The 23936-nt window shown below is 42.0% G+C and overlaps 1 protein-coding gene across 2 annotated transcripts in view; it reads right to left on the bottom strand.

Annotated features, from left to right (window-relative positions):
* Positions 1 to 23936, bottom strand: part of SEC24D (SEC24 homolog D, COPII coat complex component) — a 116073-nt gene that overhangs the window by 70625 nt on the left and 21512 nt on the right. For both annotated transcript variants that reach the window (XM_025290263.3, XM_006065086.4), the window contains exons 7-8: positions 15583 to 15694; positions 4160 to 4287 (exon numbers count right to left, since the gene is read on the bottom strand). In XM_025290263.3, the coding sequence (XP_025146048.3) occupies positions 4160 to 4287; positions 15583 to 15694 (240 nt within the window). The remainder of the gene's footprint in view (positions 1 to 4159; positions 4288 to 15582; positions 15695 to 23936) is intronic.

Raw genomic sequence — 23936 nt, 5'->3', positions numbered from 1 at the left:
TAAATCTTTCTATTTTTCTATATATTCATTCTATTAATTTTTGAGAGTTTGATATTGAAATTCCAACTAAAAATCTTAATTTGTCTACTTAAAAAAATAATTGCAATATATAGTGGAACTATATGTAACTTTGTTCTGTATTTTCCAAGTCTCCTATAAATGTGTTATTATATTTTCATACTTTAAAAAATAAAAAAGAAAGAGAAAAAAAAAAAAAGAGGAAACCCAAAACTCAAGCCTTAATGGGCCCCAGGATTAGAAGTCAGGATGATAACAAAAGGAACTAAAATGCTCCCTTCCTGTGAGGCCGGAAAAGATACACCAGGAGGGCGTCATGGAGACCACAAGAGGGAAGGCTGCCAAGAAGGCCTAAGTGCTTGGTGACCCAGACTTTCATCCAGCCAGTGGTGGGGTGGAGTGGTGATAGTATGCTATACTGTCACTTACACATTTATTTTTAAAGGATGGATATTGATATGCTGGTATATGCATACTTATTTCTAGACGGAATCACAAAGAATGAGTAAAAATTGTAAGGGTGGGGCGGAGGGGTATAAAGGAACCTTTTTCACTGTATACCATTTTCATCTTTTGAATGTTTGTATGGTACCTATTTAAAAGTAATCGATTCATTAAAAAGCAAAAAATACTACATATTGTTATAGACACATATATATGAAGTCAAATATATAAAATCCACATGTATAGGAAGGATACACACCTAATTCATTAGTGTTTGTGCCTAGAGTGGGAGGGAAGAAGAGATATCCTACGAAGTTTTAATTCTTAGAAAATTACCTTAGTCAAATATGACAAAACGTTAACATCTGTTAATGACGGTGGCATGTACACTGATGTATTATTCACTAACACTTTAAATTTCATTCAAAGGATCAAGATTAAAATTTAAGAAATCTCTCTCACAGATACTACTATACAGCAGTCAGAACTGCTAAAATTAAAAAGACGACAATACCAAAGGTTGGAGAGAATGCAGAGCAACTGCAACTCTGATACCACGTTGAAAAGACTACAAAATCATATAACCACTTTGGGAAATGGTCTGGCAGTTTGTTATAAACCTAAATAAACATGTATCCCCATTAGCCAGCAATCTACTCACAGGTATTAATCCAAGAGAAATGAATACATGTCCATAGAAACACTTGTACTAGAATATTGATAGAAGCCGCTTTATTCACAAAAGCCGAAAAGCAGAAATAGCCAGATGTCCATCACTAAAAAAGTAGATAAAACTGATGGGGCTTCCTTGGTGGCATAGTGGTAAAGAATTCACCTGCAATGCAGGAGACTTGGGAGATGTGGGTTGGATCCCTGGACCAGGAAGATCCCCTAGAGAAGGAAATGGCAATCTACTCCAGTATTCTTGCCTGGGAAATCCCATGGACAGAGAAGCCTGGCTGCTACAGTCCATGGGGTCACAAAGAGTTGGACATGACTGAGCAACTAACACTTCTACTTCCACTTAGGAGCATTACATTAAATTTCTGGGACCATCACAAAAGACACCATCCCTAAAAGAAGCAAATACTGAATGTACTTCTTAATTTATGAGACCATAACTGCATGTAAGACTGGCTTCCAGGAACAGCCCAGTGCCTCTTCTATGCCCAACTCTAACCCAGTTCACTGTGCTCTCAGCGGAGATGGCAGCATTCTGCTGCACCCATAAAAAGACTGAGTGAACACCTCAAAGGGGATGGAAGCCACTGTGCACGCGGACACTGCCTCTCTCCTCCTCCTTCCTTCTCTGAAGGGTCATACAGCAGCCCCCTACCCCTTCCCAGGTCACTTTACCCCCCGTCCCAGCTGGCATGACAGGCCCAAGAAACAGTACAGATTTGTTCTCTCTTAGAGAGGCTCTGGAGAAGGCAATGGCACCCCACTCCAGTACTCTCGCCTGGAGAATCCCATGGACGGAGGAGCCTGGTGGGGTGCAGTCCATGAGGTTGTGAAGAGTCAGACACAACTGAGCGACTTCACTTTCACTTTTCACTTTCATGCACTGGAGAAGGAAATGGCAACCCACTCCATTGTTCTTGCCTGGAGAATAACAGGGACGGGGGAGCCTGGTGGGCTGCCGTCTATGGGGTCACAAAGAGTCAGGCACGACTGAGCGACTTAGCAGCAGCAGCAGCAGAGAGGCTCTACTTCTTGCTCAGGTGCTACTAGGTAAGCACAGGTCAGCGATCTCAAAGGATCAGAGCCAAGATCAGGTTTAACTTGGGAACAGCGTCTATACTTCAGCTTTTAGCCAGCAAATAGAATCCAGAGCTCAGCCTAATTTACTGGACCACCGCGAGGTTACAGTCACAGCTCCAGTCCGAGTAAGGCTTTCCTTCAGCCCCCACCTGACCGGCTTTGCTACAGGACCTCGTGTCTGTCTCCATGTGCACGTGGGCATCTACCACTCAGGGGCAACAAAGGAGGAACAGCAGCTACAGAGAGTGGACGTCCTAATCCCAGGACCCACTAACAGCATCCTAATATCAGAGATCTTAAATACACACCACTTAACTTTGTCGCCACTTAACTATAAACTTTGGGCTTCCCAGGCAGATCAGTGATAAAGAATCCACCTGCCAATGCCAGAGACATGGGTTTGATCCCTGGGTCAAGAAGATCCCCTGGAGGAGGAAATGGCAACGTACTCCAGTATTCTTGTCTGGAACACTCCATGAGAGGAGCCTGGTGAGCTACAGGCATGGGGTAGCAAAGAGTCAGACATGACTGAAGCAACCGAGCATAGCATACAGCATAGCAACTATAAATTGGGTACACCTTTCTCAGCTGACAGATACAATTGATCTACCTCATGCTTTCTAATCCTGCTGAGTTTGCTGCTACTGCTGCTAAGTCGCTTCAGTCGTGTCTGACTCTGCGCGACCCCATAGACTGCAGCCCACCAGGCTCCCCCGTCCCTGGGATTCTCCAGGCAAGAACACTGGAGTGGGTTGCCATTTCCTTCTCCAATGCATGAAAGTGAAAAGTGAAAGTGAAGTCGCTCAGTCGTGTTCGACTCTTCGTGACCCCATGGACTTCAGCCAACCAGGCTCCTCCGTCCATGGGATTTTCCAGGCAAGAGTACTGGAGTGGGGTGCCATTGCCTTCTCCGCCTGCTGAGTTTAGACAGGGGCTTATAAGCATCCTGGCCCAGTGATTACTAAAGCAGATGTAGTAAGACCAAGGACCTCAGCCTGCATTACCTTCCTTTTACCAGAGCACCTCGATGCTGCAGTACTGAGCTAGGGCCTAAAGACTTCACAAGAGGTTTGGGCATCTGTCATTTTCTGACAGTCTGTATTTCCTGTATATGTGCATTGCTGTTGTTGTTGCTGAGTCACCAGTTGTGCCCGACTCTTTGCAATCCCATGGACTGAGCATGCCAGGCTTCTCTGTCCCTCACCATCCCCAAAGTCTGCCCAAGTTCATGTCCACTGCATCAGTGATGCCATCAGGCCATCTCATTCTCTGACGCCCTCTTCTCCTTCTGTCCTCAATCTTTCCCAGAACCAGGGACTTTTCCAATGACACAAACCAGGGGCTTCCCTGGTGGCTCAGCTGGTAAAGAATCCGCCTGCAATGCAGGAGACCTGGGTTCGATCCCTGGGTTGGGAAGATCCCCTGGAGAAGGGAACGGCTGGCTACCCACTCCGGTATTCTTCCCTGGAGAATTCCATGGACAGAGGAGTCTGGCAGGCTACAGCTCATGTGCATTGTTACAACAGGCCAAAAAGAGACCTAGCCCATCTGTGTTTGGAATACAGGATGCCAAAAAAACACAGTTTATCAGATTTTTTTCTTTCTTCTTAGACTTACTTTTTAAAAATTGGAGTTTAGTTGCCTTATAACGTTGTGTTAGCTTCTGTGGTACAGCCAAGTGAGTCAGTTATACATATGTGTATATACACACACCCCCTCGTTTTGGGGTTTTCTTCCCATTTAAGTCACCACAGAGCATTAAGCAGAGTTCCCTGTGCTATATGGTCAGTTCTTGGTTTACTTAATGAATTGAATGACTACATGTGTTTCACACTCCAGTTTTCTGTTTATGATACAGAAAAACATACAGGAAAATAATGACAAAAGAGGAATTTTAGAGTTATTAAATTACTGAATTGCTATTTTCATCACTTACCTCATTCGAAGGGATCGTGGCAAAGGGCTTGATGATGGCGGCTAATGGGATCTGAGCTTGCTTGGCCATATCTGACGTGCAGGGAAAACAGTACGTGGTGCAGCGGATGTACCGGGGACTGGCATTGCCTGAAACGGTCAATGGTGTAGACTCACAACCTGCCCTGTATATTTAAATATTTATAAAGGCACGTCTAGGTAATGCATGGAGAAGGCAATGGCACCCCACTCCAGTACTATTGCTTGGAAAATCCCATGGATGGAGGAGCCTGGTGGGCTGCAGTCCATGGGGTCGCTAAGAGTCGGACACGACTGAGCGACTTCACTTTCACTTTTTACTTTCATGCATTGGAGAAAGAAATGGCAACCCACTCCAGTGTTCTTGCCTGGAGAATCCCAGGGACGGGGGAGCCTGGTGGGCTGCCGTCTACAGGGTCACACAGAGTCGGACACGACTGAAGTGACTTAGCATACTTAGCATAGCATAGGTAATGCATTGCCTTATTTGTAAAGCTTCGTGATTTCTAGAAAATAAAAAGGAGCACTGTATAACTTTATGATCTATACTCTAAGCACACTATAGTTTCTTGTAAAATAAGACACTAAATACTGCTGAAAAAATGTAAAAGATTTTAAAGTATTATTTTCCATAAGCAGCGTATTAACATAGCCACTCAGAGATTTGAGAGGTATTTAGATTCAATGGGAAAAGTAAAGCAAAGACACAAAACATAAGAATAAAATTCCTTCTTCATCCTCTCCTATCAACACATCCGTTATGAGAAAGGTAAGCATTTGTATACCATTTCATATCAGCTAGTTATACTGTGTCAAATAGAATTCCATTTGACCATGTTCTCCTCAACTTGTAATTCAATTTAGAAATTAAAATTCTATTTATAATAGAAAAATTTTTTAAAACACCCAAATCTATTTTTAAAATACACCAAGTTTCCTGACCAAATATTTTTTTCACAGCATGCATGAGTATTAAAACAATACCCATGGGAATGGCACTTATGAGCTTATTTGCAGGGCAGGAACAGAGACACACAGAACAGACTTGCGGACCCAATGAGGGAAGGAGAGGGAGGAGCAGATTTGGAGTGTAGCGCTGGGATACATACATCACTATGCCTGAAACAGATAGCCAGTGGAAAGCTGCCACATAACACAGGGGCTCACCCCAGTGCTCTGAGAAAACCTAGGGGGTGGGATGGGGGAGTGGGAAGAAGGCGCAAGAGGGCGGGGATATATGTATACTTATGGTGGAGAAGGCAATGGCACCCCACTCCAGTACTCTTGCCTGGAGAATCCCATGAATGGAGGAGCCTGGTGGGCTGTAGTCCATGGGGTCGCTAAGAGTCAGACACGACTGAGCGACTTCACTTGCACTTTTCACTTTCATGCATTGGAGAAGGAAATGGCAACCCACTCCAGTGTTCTTGCCTGGAGAATCCCAGGGACGGGGGAACCTCGTGGGCTGCCGTCTATGGGGTCGCACAGAGTCGGACACGACTGAAGTGACTTAGCAGCAGCAGCAGCATGGTAGAAACCAACACAGCATTATACAGCAATTATCCTCCAATTAAAAAGAAATTAAAGAAACCCAATATCCATGGCGTGAATATTTCTAAATCACTAGAATAACTTATCTAAAATAAACTTAACAATTAAATCACAATATATTTTGGCAAAAGAATGTAATTATCAAACAAGTGTGTATTGATTGTCTGCTACTTTTAGATACAGTCCTAGGTGCTCCCTTGTAGAGTTTATGTTCTTGCAGAGGACACGGACAATAACAGATCTAAAAAAAACCAGTAAATTACACAGGACCTTAGAAGATGACAAACATTATGGGAAAAAAGCACCTCTGGGGGAGGGGTACCACAGTGGGGAAAGACTGCAATTTTAAACAGTTACAGAATTGGTCTTCTTCAAAAGGCATCATTGGAGCAAAGGCCCCAAAGTGGGAAGGGATTTGCCCGCAGGTGTCGGGACAGGGCTAGCCTGGGCTGGCAGAGGAATGTCAGGAGGCTGGTGAGGCTGGATGAGGTGCCTGGGGCAGCTGGGGAGAAATTCAGAGACGTCACAGAGACCAAATCAGCCCGACGCAGGTGACTCTGAAGTTTTTGGCCTGAGGAATCAGAAGCACGAAGTTGCCACGAACTGACCAGAGAAAGGCTCCGGGAAGGGAAGGGGTTTTTTTTGAGCCCGTGGGTGGAAACCGGGAATCTGGCTCCAGGCATGTCCATCTGGGAAATCTATTAGGTGATCAAGCAGTGACGCTGAGTAAACAGTCAAACACACAAGGTCTTGGCGCTGGGATGAAAGCTGAGATGGAGAGACACATTTGGGAGTTCTGGGCATATAAACAGTATTCAAAGCCAGGAAACTAGATTAAAAACCACAAAGTGGCCAGAGAAGAGCGGAGTGAGGACTGAGCCCAGAGTCCTCTGACATAAAGAAGCCAGGAGACAAGGAGAAACCAGCAGAAGGACCAAGAAGTGTACAAACGAGGGAGTCTGGGGGTGCTGGAGGTGAAGAAAGTACATCAAGGAAGAGGCAGAACCGTCTGTTAAGGCGCTGACGCCAGGTCAACATGACCGCGGGCTGGAGCGGGGCTGGAGAGCCGGGAGAGAGACTTTTGGTGGGATGGTGGGGTGAGGAGGAGGAGGGTAGGGAGGCTGCTCACAGTGAGTTTAGGAGGGAGAGGCAGGTGCCAAATACGCAATAATCCTTTCAAGGTTTTTAATATATTTACTTTAATTGGCGGATGATTACTTTACAATACCGTGATGATCTCTGCCACAGGTCAATACGAGTCGGCCACAGGTATCCCTGTGCCACCGCGCCCCCAGGCTGCAGAAAGCACGAGCTTGTGTGCTCTCCGTCACACAGCAAAGCCGCACTGCTTATCCATTTCACACGCGGCGATATGTGTGTTTGAACGCTATTCTCTCAAATCATCCCACCCTTTCCTCCCACTGCGTCCAAAGGTCTGTTCTTCACGTCTCTGTCTCCTTTGCTGCCCTGCACGGAGGATCACCCGAGAGCAAAGAAAGGGGGGAGTTGGTAAAGGAGGTGGATCGAGAAAACACTGTTTAAGATAGGGGAAGGCTTTGTAAAAGAAAGAGAAATGTTAGAGACGTAAGAGAGAGGGGGGAGACTTAGGGTAGCAGTGCACTTGAGTGGCACACAGTAGGAGATTTCAACTGCAGCACATTTATGGCCAAGAGTCAGAAGGCAGAGCACAAGGACATATGATGAATGGGGGCTGATGCGATGGTGGGACTCCACAGAAGTTCTCTTCTGATTGTGCGCTTTTCTCAGAAAGGAGGACGTAAGCAGCTGAAAGAAGGATGAGCGGTCACTCTGCCGGGTCTGCAACCTCTCATCCTTTCTCTGGCCACTCCTCACTGCACAGGTGGGTCGGGAACGAGGGGAAGGCTGGACCCGAGAAGCTGAGCTTCCTTTCATATTTAATCTATTATTTACACATTTTAATTTTGGGGGGACCAGACAGAAATCTGGGTTTTTACATAAAAATTTTGATTTTTATATAATGGCAACTAATTCAAACAGAAATAAATTATTCTGTATAACAAATTAACATGTCTGTAGGCTGAATCCAGTTTGGGGGCCCTGCTGCAGAGAATCTGATAAAGGGGAGAAAGGTGGCACTCGCAACAAGGATAATAACAATCAATGCCAATGGTTTAGGCATCATTCTAAGATTGCTATATGTAAATTCATTTTAGTCTCACAATTGCCTGTGACACTGATACCCTATGACCCCATTTTACAGAGGAGTAAACTGAGACACTGGGAGGTTAAGTGACTTACCAAAGTCAAAGGGTTAGAAGTGGCAAAAGGGGTATTAGAACCTATCACAGTCTCTCCTACGTCCCAGACCAGCTGGGTCCAGGTCATGAAGCCGTGAGTTTGGACAAGAGTTCAGACCAATCCTGTTTTCCCTTGGGCAATGAAGGGATGTTTTCCAGCAATGCGTGTGCGTGTATGCTCAGCTATGTCCTACTCTTTGTGACCCCATCGTCTGCAGCCTGCCAGGTTCCCCTGTCCATAGGATTTCCCAGGCAAGAACACTGGAGTGGGTTGCCATTTCCTCCTCCAGGGGATCTTCCTGACGCAGGGATCCAACCTGCATCTCCTGTTATTCCTGCATTGGCAGGTGGATTCTTTACCACTGAGCCACTCATATGATCAAATAGATACCCTAAAAAAATTATTCAGAATGTACTAGATAGCTTCTGGGAGCAGGAAGAAAGATCAGAGACAGGTAGAGTCCAACTGAATACTGACATAGGGTAAAACAAGAGTTTTGACATCAGGAATAGAAGAAATATTAGGTAATAAATGTAAAGATGCTTGAACCCTTATTATTGTATATTTCGTATAACTTAGATAAAACCTACCTCCTCATTATCACACAATGTTATACATAGCGGGAAATAAGAGTTTCTGAATATTTTAAAGTGTATTTTAATTGTTCATTTGTTCATTGTACTCAACTTTCACTAGTTAACATTTCCAATAATACACTGAATTTGAGCATTTGTTATCTTTAAAAATCTTTTTTTTACTATGAAATATGCATATGAACAAGTTCATGAAGGTGACTAAACAAACTTGTTACAAGAAGCTAATGCACACCAAGAATAAATTTTTAAAAAGCAATGAAGAATTTATTTCTTAAGCAGGTATGCAAAAGTGGGGCATGAAAGGTATGTTTATAGCAGATAATTTAGCAGTCTTGGTAATTAAGATCCAAAATCCCTTGACATTCTTAATAAAGAAACTTATGGGATAAACTGACTAAAAAACATTCAGTAATTTATTCATTCAACAAATATTTATGAAGGTAATCCCCAAGTTAGAGGCTTAGAGGCAGGAGAGGGTGAAGCCTCTGGCTTTAAGGTCTGGTAGAAGAGAATGATAAGCAGATAATTGGGGGCATCCCTGGTGACTCAGTGGTAGAGAACCCACCTGCCAATGCAGGAGACACAGATTCAGTCTCTGATGCAGGAGGACCCCATGTGCCACAGAGCCTGTCCTCTAGAGCCCAGGAGCTGCAATTCCCGAGTCCACCTGCCCGACGGCCTGCACGCTACAACAAGAGCGGTCACTGCAGTGAGCAGCCCACGCACTGCACCTGGAGGGTAGCCCCCACTCGCCACAACCAGACAAAAGCCCACACGGCGATGAAGAGCAACAAAGCCAACAATAAACAAATAAAGCAAATAAAGCGGGCAATTGCAAAATGGCAGGTAAGAATCACAGAAGACCAAATCGATTACAGAGTGGCCCAAGGGAGGCAATGAGTTTTACACATGGGTCACAGGTGACTAAACAAAGGATGCACTGCTTGAACAGGATCTTGCGGGACAGGCAGAAGCACAGAATCAAGGGAGAAATGGAGTCTTAAACTCAGATCCTGCAGCCAAAGGCAAAGAAGTGATATTCTTAAAGCAGGTGCACCTCTTTATTGGCTTCTCTGCTAACCAGCTGTGCAGCCCTGGCCGAATCACTTAAACTACCAGGACCTCAGTGCGCTCACATCTGCAAAGTGAGAGAGCAGGGCAGATGAAGTCCAAGGTTCCTTCAGTCTCAACACTTTACTTATATCTGTGAATTTCTATGTCTCTGAGACCCATGGGCTTCATACTAAAAAGACTACTCATGTCCAGAAATAAAACCACGCACCTAGGGTCAATTTATCTACGACAAAGGAGTCAAGAATATACAATGAAGAAAAGGCAGTCTCTTCAGTAAGTGGTGCTCGGGGAGTTCCCTGGTGGCTCAGTGGTAAAGAACCCACCTGCCAATGCAGGAGACACAGGTTCGATCCCTGGTCCGGGAAGATCCTATGTGCCACAACCGAGCCTGTGCTCTAGAGCCCAGGAGCTGCAACTGCTGATGCCTGTGCACCACAACCAGAGAAGCACGGCAGTGACAAGCCCGCAGACCGCAGCCAGAGAGCAGCCCCCCCATCCCAGCCACAGAGAGAAACCTTGCAGCGATGGAGACCCAGCAGAGCCACAGACCAATCAATAAAAACTGTACCTGAAAAAAAGCCATGCTAGGGAAACTGGACAGCTACATGGAAAAGAATGAAATTAGAACATCCTCTAACACTAAACAGGAAAATAAACTCAAAAGGGGTTAAAGACCTATCAATAAATGTAAGACTGAACACTAACTATAAAACTCCTAGAGGAAAATAAGAGCATAATGCTCTTTGACATAAATCACAGCAATATTTTTTTTTGGATCTGTCTCCTACAGTACTGGAAATAAAAACAAAAAGAAACAAATAGAACCTAATTAAACTGAAAAGTTTTTGTACAACAAAGGAACCCATAAACAAAACAAAAAGATAACCTACAGAAAGAGAGAAAATATTTGCAGACGATGCAACCAACAGGGATTAATCTCCAAAATATACAAACCGCTGATACAGCTCAATATCACAAAAACAAACAACCTCATCAAAATATGGGCATAAGATCTAAACAGACATTTCTCCAAAGACAGACAAGTGGCTAAAAGCCCACATGAAAAGATGCTCAACATCACTAATAATTAGAGAAATGCACAACAAAACTATAATGAGGTGTCACCTCACACCAGTCAGAAAGGCCATATTAAAAAGTCTACAAATAATAAATGCTAAAGAGGATGTGGAGAAAAGGGAACCCTCTACTCTGTTGGTGGGAATATAACTGGTACAGTCATTATGGAGAATAGTATGAAGATTCCTTTAAAAACTAAAACTAGAGTTACCACTTGGCCCACTGATGTCCCTCTTGAGTATATATCTGGAAAAGATGAAAACTAATTCAAAAAGATGCATGCACCCCAATGCTCACTGCAGCACTCTTTATAACAGCCAAGACATGGAAGCAACCCAAATGTCCATTAACAGATGAGTGGATAAAGATGTGGTACATATATATAATGGAATATTACTCGGCCATAAAAAGGAAATGATGCCATTTGCAGCGACATGGATGGACCCAGAGATTATCATATTAAGTGAAGTTAAGTCAGAGACAAATATTATATGATATCACTTATATGTGGAATCTAAAATAGGACACAAGTGAATTATTTATAAAACAGAAACAGAATCACAGACATAGAAAACAAATGGCTACCAAAGGAGAAAGGGAGTGGTGAGGGATAATTAGGAAGCTGGGAGTAACATATACTTACCACTATATATAAAATAATCAGTGAGGACCTACTGTATGGCACAGGGAACTATGCTGAATATTTTGTAATAAACTATAATGGAAAAGAATCTGAAAAAGAATATATATATATATAACTGAGTCATTCTGCTCTACACTTGGATCTAACATGATACTGTAAATCAATTTAACTTCAATTAAAAAAATAAAATTTTAAAAAGTCTACTAATATGTAACAGCAAATCAGCCAGAGAAAGGGGCTTCACAGCAAACGGGTGTGACTTGCCCAACTGCAGGGCTCTCTCTCCATGCCAGGCAGCTCTCCGTTCTTGCCAAGGGCTGGGCTGTAGGCTGTGGAGAGCTGATGATAATCCAGACCTCGCCACCTCCTTCCTCCTCTTTCCACTCCGTCCTCCTAGCTTCCCCTATATGGACTCTATGACCCAGCAGTGCCACTCCTAGGCATACACCCGAGAGAGCTGAAGCAGGGACTCACGGAGATGCGCGTACACCAGTGTTCGTGGCTACAGCTGTGCACTGGAGTCAAAAGATGGAACAACCCAAATGTCCTTCAAAAGACGAATGGATAAACAAAAGGCAGTATATACATAAGAGTGAGTATCCCTCAGCCTTAAAAAGGAATGAACTTCTGATACACGCTACGACATGGACAAACTTGGACAATATTATGCTAAGTGAGATAAGCCAGACACAAAAGGACAAATATTATACAAATCCACTTACACGAGGCATCTAGACTAGGCAAATTCAGAGACAGAAAGTAAACCATTCAGAGAGACAGAAAGTAAAACAGAAGACCCCAGGGACTGGCAGAGTGGAGGAGTGGGGAGCAGTGGTTTATTGGGTAGAGAGTTTCAGTGTAGACTGATGAAAAAGTTCTGGAAATGGATAATCAGGATGGTTGCACAACACTGTGAACTGTATACTTAAAATTATTAACACAGCAAAGTTTATTTTATGTGTATTTTACTGCAATTTTAAAAAATCACCTCTATGTTAAAAAAAATACAAAAACAAAAAACTCTGCAGGTGTTGCTCCTTAACACATGCACGCTCTCCCACTGCCAGACCTCAGCACAGCCGTCTCTGCTGGCTGCCGACCTTCTCCTCTCCCGAGCTCCCCACCTGTGTTCTGGTCCACACCTGCTCACTCGAGGCTCAGCTTAGTTGGCCCCACTCGAGCAGCACAGGCTGGGCTAGTTACTGCATGTCCAAGTTCCCACAGCAAAATTCATTTTATTCTTATAATATTACCATAATATTGTAATGTTAATATTTAGTTATATCTTTTCCCTGCCAGACCGTGCACTCATCTAAGAATAAGACCATGGGGCTTTCCCGGCGGCCCAGAGGTTAAGACTCTGTGCTCCCAGGGCAGGGGGTAGAGGTTTGATCCCAGGTCAGGGAACTGAGATCCTACATGTTGCAGGCACAGCCAAAGAAAGGAAAGAAAAGAACAGCACTGTGTCTCTTACTTCTGAATTGAGGCAGTAGGTGAGTAGTTAAGAGCATGGCTTCTAGCATCAGAATGCTGGGATTCAAATTCTAGCTTTGCTTCCCATTAGCTGAGTATCTTGGTAAATTACCTAAGCATTCTGTGCTTTGGTTTCACATTCTGTAAAATGAAGATGAGATTAATGCCTATCTCAGTAAGTTACCAGAGAAGGCAATGGCACCCCACCCCAGTACTCTTGCCTGGAAAATCCATGGACAAAGGAGCCTAGTAGGCTGCAGTCCATGGGGTCGCTAAGAGTCGGGAACGACTGAGCGACTTCACTTTCACTTTTCACTTTCATGCATTGGAGAAGGAAATGGCAACCCACTCCAGTGTTCTTGCCTGGAGAACCCCAGGGATGGGGAAGCCTGGTGGGCTGCCGTCTCTGGGGTCGCACAGAGTCGGACATGACTGAAGCAACTTAGCAGCAGCAGCAGCAAGTTACAGAGAGGATTAAATGAATTAATATGCATAAAGTATTCAGAAGACATCTTAATGCATAGCAAACACTTAATAAATATTAACCACAATGGTAATAGGTACTGAATATTTGCTGAATGAGTAAGTGAATGAATGAACAAACAAGCATGATCCTGCTCTAAGTAGCTCATAGCCTTGTAGGAAAGATGAGCCAAACCACAGTAAAATTTAATGGAACAGGGTTATAATAGGAGTGTCTATGAAGCACTGTGGGGGAAGAAATTAGAGGAGCTTTCTCAGGGAAAATTAGAATGAGTTTGGAAGAACTAAGAATTTCCCAACTAAAAGGGTTAGAGTTATATATACCAAGTACATCTGTTCAATAAATATTTGTTGGGTGACCATTATATTCTAGATACCAGGTGAATTTCTAGAGGTACAATGGTGAACAAAAACAGTACTAATCTGTTGCAGAGATAATAGCACAAAGTGAGAATCGGTGACATGAGGGGAAGGGGGTGAGTTTAGTATGGCTGAGGCAGATGTAAAGAAAGAAACAGGTGAGAGATGAGGCTGTTAAAGAGATTAGGCCTGTAAAGAGCCTCCAACTAAAATATTAAAAAATACTAATGTAACACTTACTATTAGGCTGAAATGAAACTGCCATTTTTGTCGGTCAACAAAACAGAAAAAATCAGCAATTTCATACGGGACGGGGGAGCCTGGTGGGCTCCCGTCTATGGGTTCGTACAGAGTCGGACACGACTGAAGTGACTTAGCAGCAACCTACCAGGTCTTAAGTACTGAATAAATATGAATTCATTTAACAAGTTTGGATAGATTCTATAAGTAATCAGGAACAAATCACTTTTAGTAGAGGAAATTAAGTAATCTGAAGTCTGTTTTAATAGTAGTATCTCTAACAGTAACATCATCTGTAATCTATATCAACCCATTCTACAGGTCAAGACCCCACATACATATAAAGATACTTCCATGTATGCACACCAGTCAGTCCTGAAGGAAATCAATCCTGAATAGTCATTGGAAGGACTGATGCTGAAGCTCCAATACTTTGGCCACCTGATACAAAGAGCTGACTCATTGGAAAAGACCCTGATGCTGGAAAAGATAGAAGGTGGGAGGAGAAGGGGGCACCAGAGGATGAGATGGTTGGATGGCATCATCAACTCAATGGCCATGAGCTTGAGAAAGCTCCAGGAGATGGTGAAGGACAGGGAAGCCTGGTGTGCTGCAGTCCACGGGGTCGCAAAGAGTTGGACACGACTTAGTGGCTGAACAACAACGCAAGGATACAGACACAGACACACGCAGCACACAGAGTCACCCCCAATCCTCACACTGGCCCTGTAGGGCAGGTCTTAGTTCCCACGTCTTACAGAGGGCAACGCTGAGGTTCAAAGAGGTGGGATGAGCAAAGCTCAGGACAGTAAGGAAGAGAACCCGGGTCTGCGTGCAGGCGTGCCAAACTCCCAATCCGAGCTCTTTCTGCCTCACGGTGCTGCAAGCTCCAAAAGGACCATGCTGAAGGCAGAACACAGGATGGACTCACGAAAGGGGAGTCGCACCAGGAGACTGGCTGACTCAGCAACTCTGAGATGAGACGACACGCCTGCTTGTGTACCAATGCTATATTTCTAGAACCAAGTATACACTCCATTAAATTCAGAATCTGAGATGGCACACTGCATCAGGCTGTATTTTAACTTGCCATAAACAAAATAATACATTCCCTGATTAAACCTGGACAAAGTCTAACAGAAATATGAAACTGATAGCAAACCTGGGATAGAGTCAGTAGAGACAGAGCTCAGCCTCTCCTCATCCAGTTTTAAAATGGGAAACCAGAGCCCAAAACATTAAAGGACTTATTTTAGAAATGTCACTGGGGCTAGAACCAAGTCTACTGGCTTAATTAAGTCAAATATTTAATTCCCTACTGTCTGCTCACGCCATCCTGCCAGGTTCCAACTGTAGTAAATAAACCAAAGTAAGGCATGAACACATTTAAACCCATAAATGAAAATTTAAAATTTTCTTAAACTTGTAGATTTCAACAAGAACTCAGCTGACAGTGCCTTCTCCATATTTGATTAATGACGAATTACTTCTTGTTACCACCTATAAAGGGGTGGCCCATCAGTGAAACCATTTTTGGAGGGTATCTGTGCATTTGCTTTAAAAAAAAAAAAAAAAAAATGGTGAGAAATACTAAGAGCTCAATCAGAAAGGTAACTGAGAGAAGAATACCTTGGTCTTGTATCACACAGTCTGTAGTGACCAGTGGAGGGATCTGGCCTCTGGTGTTGGTGGCATAAACTTGTCCCCCTCTGGTGGCTCTGTCACTCTCAATCACCTGGATCTGTAAGTAAGAAGTCAAGGGCAAGTTAAAGTCAGTTTAGACTTGTCAACATTTCCCTCTCCCTATACACACACACACACACACAGGCATTTTCTAAATCCTTTCAGCTGATTTCAAATCAAACTCTCACTGAGAATCCATCATATCTTCAGCCTCACTTTTCTTTATTTTCACAACCTTAAGCTAGTAGCTTCCAAATTCTATTCTGTAATACTCTTGAGCTCCAACTCTGATCTTTCAGGGAAATCTATTTTTATTCAATTTGTTTCTTGGGATCACAGGTAAGAGTTCTTTGGGAAAGGATTCTCACTGGAGAAGAAATTGAAAATAACATTTAAAAAAAAAATACTTTCTGCAGTTAAAGAAAACTCTACAAAGCTAAAAATAGTTAAATTCAGAAGAAATGATTTACAACGTATAACTTAAAGAAGCCCTGACTTTTCTCCTCAAATCCCTCTTAATCTTTAATTTGCCTTTCAAGTTTCCCCCACCACATTCCTGCTCCTTGAGACACAAGAAACAAACAATATCAAGTGTTCCCATATGGTTTTTGCCTACCATATAGAGACGAGAAGAAAGAAAAGTCCCAAAGTTTTGTCCTCTACTTTGAAACACCTTGTATTTCTCTACTAAAACATTTATTGGTGAAGATATAGGCACAAAATATTGTCCTTCTGTTGTAACTGTCCAGGGACCAGTTGCAAGGAATTCTAATAATAAAAGGATCTTTCTCTTCCTCTTTATCTTCTCCCTGCCCTCACGTCTTTCTTACAGGATAAAAGTGACAAGAAACTAAAAAAAAAAAAAGGGAGTAAAAATTTAGAGGGGAAAGTGGGGAGAAATGAGATGAGCGTTCAGAATGGAATATTTACATTGGAGAACATGCAATTTAAAGACACTATTAGTGTGGGGGAAATCAAGATGGCAGAGTAGAAGGACGCGGAGCTCACCCCCTCCCACACACATCAAAAATACATCTACACGTGGAAGAATTCTCAGAGAGTACTAACTGAAAGCTGGCAGAAGATCTCTTATACAACCAAAGCTGCAGGAATGATCCCCCTTGTAACTCCGTAGTACCAAAGGATGAGGGTTAGGGAGGAGGAGTCAGCACAGGCCCTGTGCTCCTGGGAGGTAAAAGTGTTACTATATGCAGATGACATGATACGCTATACAGAAAACCCTAAACACTCCATACCAACACTATGAGAACTAACAAATGAACCCAGGAAGGCAGCAGAGTACAAGATTAATATACAGAAATCTGCTACATTTCTTTAACAATGAAACACTAGAAAGACAAAGGGAAATGGAAAGACATCGCATCTCTTGGATTGGAAGAATTACTATTGTTAAAATGGTCATACTACCCAAGGCAATCTACAGATTTAATGTGATCCTTATCATATTGCCCATGGCATTTTTCACAGATGTAGGAGAAATAATCATAAAATTTATATGGAACCACAAAGGACCCAGAATTACCAAAGGCAATCCTGAGGAAAAAGAACGAAGCAGGAAGCGTAACTCTCTCAGATTTCAGACAACACTATGAAGCTACTATAATCAAAACAGTGTGGTGCTGGCACAAAACCATACCTGGATGAATGGAACAGAACAGACCCAGGAATAAACCCACACACCTACATTCCATTAAATCTTCAAGAAGAGAAGCAAGAATATACAATGAAGAACAGTCAGCCTTCTCAGAAAGTGGTGCTGAGAAAACTGGATGCTGCTGCTGCTGCTGCTAAGTCGCTTCAGTCATGTCCAACTCTGTGCGACCCCATAGACGGCAGCCCACCAGGCTCCCCCGTCCCTGGGATTCTCCAGGCAAGGACACTGCAGTGGGTTGCCATTTCCTTCTCCAATGCATGAAAGTGAAAAGTGAAAGTGAAGTCGCTCAGTCGTGCCATCAATAAAAAGTTAGCACAATTTTTCACACCACATACACAAATAAACTCAAAATAGTTTAAAGACTTAAATATAAGACATGACACCATAAGACTCCTAGAAGAAAACATAGGTAAAACATTCTCAGACATATACTGTAGCAATATTTTCTTAGCTCAGTCTCCCAAGGCAAAATAAATAAAAGCAAAAATAAACAAATGGGGCCTAATCAAATGTAAAAGCTTTTGCACAAAAAAGAAAACCATACATAAAACAAAAAGACAACCTATGGACTGCAAATAATGTGACTGACAAGAGGCTAATTTCCAAAATATCCAAAGAGCTCATACAGCTCAATATTAAAGAAACAGAAAAGCCAATCAAAAAATGGACAGAAGACCTGAATGTTAATAGATATTTCTCCAAAGAAGACACACAGATGACCAACAGGCACATGAAAACATGCTCAACATCACTAGTTATTTACAGAAATGCAAATCAAAACTACAATGAGGTAAATCACCTCACACTGGTCATTATCAAAAAGTATAGCATCATCAAAAAGTCTATATATAATAAGTTCCAGGGAGGGTGTGGAGAAAAGGAACCCTCCTACATGGTTGGTAGAAATATAATTGGTAAGCTACTACGGAAAACAGTGTGGAGGTTCCTCAAAAAACTAAGAAGAGAGCTACCATATGACATGGTAATGCCACTCCTGAGTACATATATCTGGAAGAGATAAAAATGAATTAAAAAGGATACCATGCACTCCAATGTTCATAGCAGCACTATTTACAATAGCTGAGACTACTGGAAACAATCTAAGTGTCTACCAGCAGATGAATGGATAAAGAAGATCTTGTATATAAATGTACAACAAAATATTATTCAGCCATAAAAAAGAATGAACTATTGCCATTTGCAGCAACATGGATAGACTTGGGAGATTATCATACTGAGTGAAGACAGAAAGACAAATATATGATATCACTTAAATGTGGAATGTAAAAAATAATACAAATGAATTTATTTACAAAGCAGAAACGAACTAACAGACACAGAAAACAAATCTATGGTTACCAAAGAGGAAAGGGTAGGAAATAAATTAGGAGTTTGGGATTAACATATATACGTCACTATATATAAAATAGATAAACAACAGGATTTACTGTATAGCACAGGGAACTGTATTCAATGGGAAAAAAATCTGAAAAATATGTATAACTGAATCACTTTGCTGTATATTTGAAACACAATACTGTAAACCAACTATATTTCAATTAAAAAAAAAAAACTACTACTAATATGAAAACTGTCAGGTAACTCTGAAATGTTACTGCTCCATTTCCCCTCCCATCTCGTCCAATCCATACCCCAGTTGGCATTGACATCATTGGTTTCTACAACATATCAGAAATAGACTTAGCCTGCTTTTAAATCCACACATTTCTTTTTAATTTCACAGGATTTAAATTCTTATTCAATTAAGGGTATTGAACATGCTCCAAACACAACTACTGTAAGATACAAACGAGACTAAAAGCTACCATGGGCCAAGAAAAGAAGCAAACAGAAAAACCAAAACACTGATCACACTCTATAGTTCAACCACAGGGGTCATCTGGTTTCTTCAAAACTGGAGTAGTTTTTCTATTATCAACACTTACTGTCATTATTTCAACCAATGAAGTGTCAAATATGAAAGTGAGGTAAAAACCACAATAATCTATATGTTGAACATAGATAGCTCTCAGTCTCCAAATAGACTATGCTTCCAGAAAGTTTGTTTTAAATTAGCCATTTGCAACTTACAAAGCACTGCCTCCAAAGAAACAAAAACAAGTGGTAATTATACACTTCTAAATAAATACACGTCTTTGCTAGAATACTACAAAGAGATCAAGAATACTACAAAGACAGTAAGAAATACAACAGCTCTAGTAATTTCTAAATATATAGTTTTTATTGGATTAAGCAATGGTTTCATTTTTTTCTGTTAGGAGATTTTTTTTTTTTTAAGTTGAAGCATAGTTGATTTATAATATCATAGTAGTTTCAGGTATACAGCAAAGTGATTCATATGTATATATTCTTTTTCTGATTATTAAAAATAGACCTTTTATTTAAACCTCAAATCCATGTTCTCGGAAAACAGCTTAGGCATAAAGCACCACAGAGAAATCTCAACAGAGGTTCTGAGTGTGCCTCAGTTCTTCAAGGCTTTCAGCTTGATTGACAGTAACACCTGATAATGCTAATGCCACTTCAAAGTTTATGGATTTCTTTTTCCTCCAGAAGATGTGCCACTAAAATCACTTTCACACTTCTCTGCTATGAATAGAGTATTTTGCTCTCATAAAATAGAATCAGGAAAGAGAAAAAAAAAAGAAAGTGATTTTCCTGAGATAAAGGAACAAGACAGATAAGGGAGGCAAGATAGTAAGATGCATGTGCACCACGAAGGCAGGTGCTTAAAGCAGAACCATGTGCACTCTGGCATGGTTAGAGAAAGAGGGGGACGGGAAGGGCTCAAACTCTGGATAATCCTCCCGCTGATTAGAGAGTGAGGAAGAGTTGATGGTGATACCAGTGTCCTCAACTCCAAAAATGTGGATTAAGACCACCATCCGGAAGTGTAGTGAGCCTTTAGCTCAGGACTGGCATGCAACAGATCAGAAAATATGATTTCACATCTTTCTTTCCAGAAGGAAGAATTAATTTAGTTAGCAAAAGCATTCTACTTTGGTAATAAGAATATAAGCAGGTTCCATATGGCATTGGTATTTCATTAGTTTTTTGTTTTTTTTTTTTTTTTTTTTTTGTTATTTTAGATTCCACATGTAAGTGATATTATGCAGTGTCTGGTCTTTCTCTGTTTGACCTTTTCACTTAACATAGAACAGTCAAGGTCCATCCATGCTATCACAAAAAGCAATATTTCATTACTTTTTATGGCCAAATTTGAAAGGCATACCTTCTTTATTCATTCATCCATTGATGAGAATTTATTAAATAAGAAGGTTATTTTGGGTAACAGTTTAATAATATTCATTATTTCAATTATAAGCAGGGTATGTCTTTCCATTTATTTGTGTCTTCTTCAATTTCTTTCATTAATGTTTTATACTTTTCAGAGTACAGGTCTTATGGCTCCCCAGTTAAATTTATTCTTAGGTGTTTTATTTTTTTGATGCAACTGTAAAAGGGATTATTTCTTAATTTCTATTTTGATAGTTTGTGGTCAATGTATAGAAATGCAGGAGGTTTGCAACTGATTTTCTGTTCTGCATTTGGTTGAATTCATTTATGTTTAACAGTTTTTGGTGGCACCTAGAATTTTATAATGAAAAGGACATCTTTTTTGGGTGTTAGTTCTAAAAGGTCTTGTAGGTCTTCATAGAACCGTTTTAAGATAAAAATACTATTGGACTGATTTGTATGTGTATATTTTAGGACTCTGAAATAAATCACAACATATACTGCTTATTGCTTTCGTTGTTAACATTCATTCAACAAATACGTGAGTGCATACTCTGTACTAGGCCCTGTTCTGTGTGTTAGGGATGCACTAGTGAACAAAACCAAATCCTGGACCTCTTGGAGCTGACATTCTAGTTTGGAAGACAGGAGATAAATGCATAAATCAGATACACCCTATGTGAGGTAATAAGTGCTATGGATACGAGCGACGTGGATAAGGGTGCAAGTGAGCTCAGGGATGAGCAAACAGGACGTGAAGGAAACACAGAACTGAGCCGCGCTCTGCATCTATGTCGGGGAAGAGGTCTAGGCAGAGGGGACAGCATGTGTAAAGACCTAGAGCAGGAGGACATCTGGCTGAGGAATACAAAGGCGGCTGGTGTGACTGACGCGACGCAGAAGAGCAGGGAGGGCCTGGGACACAACGGGGTGTGTGTGTGTGTGTATGTAGCTAGGTCACGGTACCCAGTCACAAACACCAGTCCAGATCTTGCTGTGAAGGTATTTTTTTAAAATATATGATTAGAATTTAATCAGTAGACTTTGAGTGAAGCAGTGGGTGGGCCTCATCCAACCTGTTGAAGGATGAAGAGAAAAAGAGCAAGGTCCCCAGAGGAAGAGAGAATTCTGCTTCCAGACACCTTCAGACTCCAGCTGCAACATCGGCTCTTCCTGTGTCTCCAGCATGCTGGCCAGCCCAGCAGATTTTGGTCTTGCCAGTCCCCGACAATCAAGCAAACCAATTCTTTAAAATAAATTTATTTCCATATAGAGACATATATCCTAGTGGTTGTTTTTGTTTTTGAGAACTCTAATATAGCGAACATTTTCTGGGAGGCTGTTCTTGAAAGGCCGTAAAGGATGGATTCCCGGGCACAAGTGGAGGTGACAGCCCTGGTTAGGAGTATGGACAAGCTTATTCACACTAAGCAGGAAGAGGGGCAAACGGGCACAGACCCAGGGAGACGCGGAAATGAAGCATGCAGAGCATCTCTCTGCATTTCTTCTATTTTCTCAGAAGCAAGGTGATCATTAAAGAGTCAGAATAGGGAAAGGTAGTATCATAAGTTTCAAGAGAGAAGAAATGACAGTCATCCAGGGAAATGGAAGGGGGTCAGCTGAGGTGGGTGATGGGCTCCAAACTTGCTGCACATTAGAATTTATAGAGAAACTTTGAAAAACCCCAAGGCCCAGTACAATTAAATCATAATGTGGCGGGCTGGGAGCAAGGCATCAGCAATTTAAAATGTTCCACCAGTTAGTATTTCACGCAGCCCGGTTTTAGAAAAACGCAACTATACGTTCACTTTCGTTTAGTGGTTATGAATTCAAAGTGAGACCAGTAAGCATGGCATGCATCTTTCTCGAGTTGCCGTCACCTAACCAGAGTAGGTGGAAAGTTAGTTTAACAACACCTGGGAATTTTCTAGATGAATCCAGTGGAGGGAGGGGGCAAAGGAATTCAGAGTGGAAGACGCAAGGGATAGATTTATAATTATGGATCACGTAGTCTAAGCTGCATTAGGGAAGTGAGAAGATGAAGGTGATGGGAATCAAGAAAAAGTGGTAGACTGTAAATCCTGGTGGGTGAAGTATTATGGGAGTTTGAGTCCTGAAGGGAATGAGCTGAAAAGATAAGACGCAGCGGTTGCAGGATGGGATGTTTTCAACTGAGACTTTGAAGGTACACAGTCCTGGCAATGACAGGAGCCACGGTAAGACTAGATGTGGGGCAGATGAAAAGCACATCGGAAGGAAGGAAGATCAAGAGCTGAGAGACACTGGAGATGGAAGAGTCTACAGACGGATAATAAAATTGCCAATAACTGCAACAGAAACAGTATTGGAGAGATTAACAACAAACCGGGTGTCAAAAGCATCAGAGAATGAAGTGAAACAACCTAGAGAGACTGCAGATGTTACATACAAGCAGAGAAATAAGAAGTTAAACTGCAAATCACACAAATACATGATACTTCTTCAAGTGGAATAATTTAATATTGGGTTGGCCAAAAAGTTCGTTTGGGTTTTTCCATACCATCGTATAGGAAAACCTGAATGAACATTTTGGCCAACCCAATATTAAGCTAGAAAAGTAATGGCTGGAAATATGATCATCAGTAAGGACACTGCATATGGGGCTTTCCCAGGGGCTCAGAAGGTAAAGAATCTGCTGGCAAAACAGAAGACGCAAGTTTGGCCCCCGGGTTGGGAAGATCCCCTGGAGAAGGAAATGGTTACCCATTCCAGTATTCTTGCCTGGAGAGTTCCATGGACAGAGGAGCCTGGTGGGCTACACCCCATGGGGTCACAAAAGAATCGAATACAGCTTACTGACTAAACAACAAAAACTGCACATAGCAAAAGAATTGATCGAATTTAAGAATTTTGAGAGATGATGCTTATTCTAGACTATCTGGTGGATCCTAAGGGGAATCACATGAAACTTACGAGAGAGGCACAAGCAGTTTTGAGACTGACACCTGGAGGAAAAGACACAGAGAAGAGGGAAAGGTGATGTAACCACAGAGGCGAGGACTGGAATGATGAGACAAGCCAAAGAAGGAAGAGACAAGGCTCTCTCACGGAGCTTCTGGAGGGAGCACAGCCCTGCCTACACGCTGACTTCAGACATACCACCTCCAGAACTCAAAGACAAGAGAGTTCTGTTGCTTTAAGCTACTGAGTTCATGGTACTTGGCTACAGCAACCACAGAAAATGCACAGACCATCCTAGACCATCCAGACTCCAGCCGAGCCTCTAGCTGACCCCACATGCACAAAGCAAGCCCAACCAAAATCAGTCAGATCCAGCCCCGATTAGCAAACCTGCCCAGACTCATGAGCATTAATAAATGGCACTTCT

This window comes from Bubalus bubalis, chromosome 7 (genome assembly GCF_019923935.1).
Source record: "Bubalus bubalis isolate 160015118507 breed Murrah chromosome 7, NDDB_SH_1, whole genome shotgun sequence".
NCBI classification, from domain to species: domain Eukaryota; kingdom Metazoa; phylum Chordata; class Mammalia; order Artiodactyla; family Bovidae; genus Bubalus; species Bubalus bubalis.
Note: the sequence above shows the minus strand (reverse complement) of the source record. Positions and strands in the feature narration are given on the sequence as shown.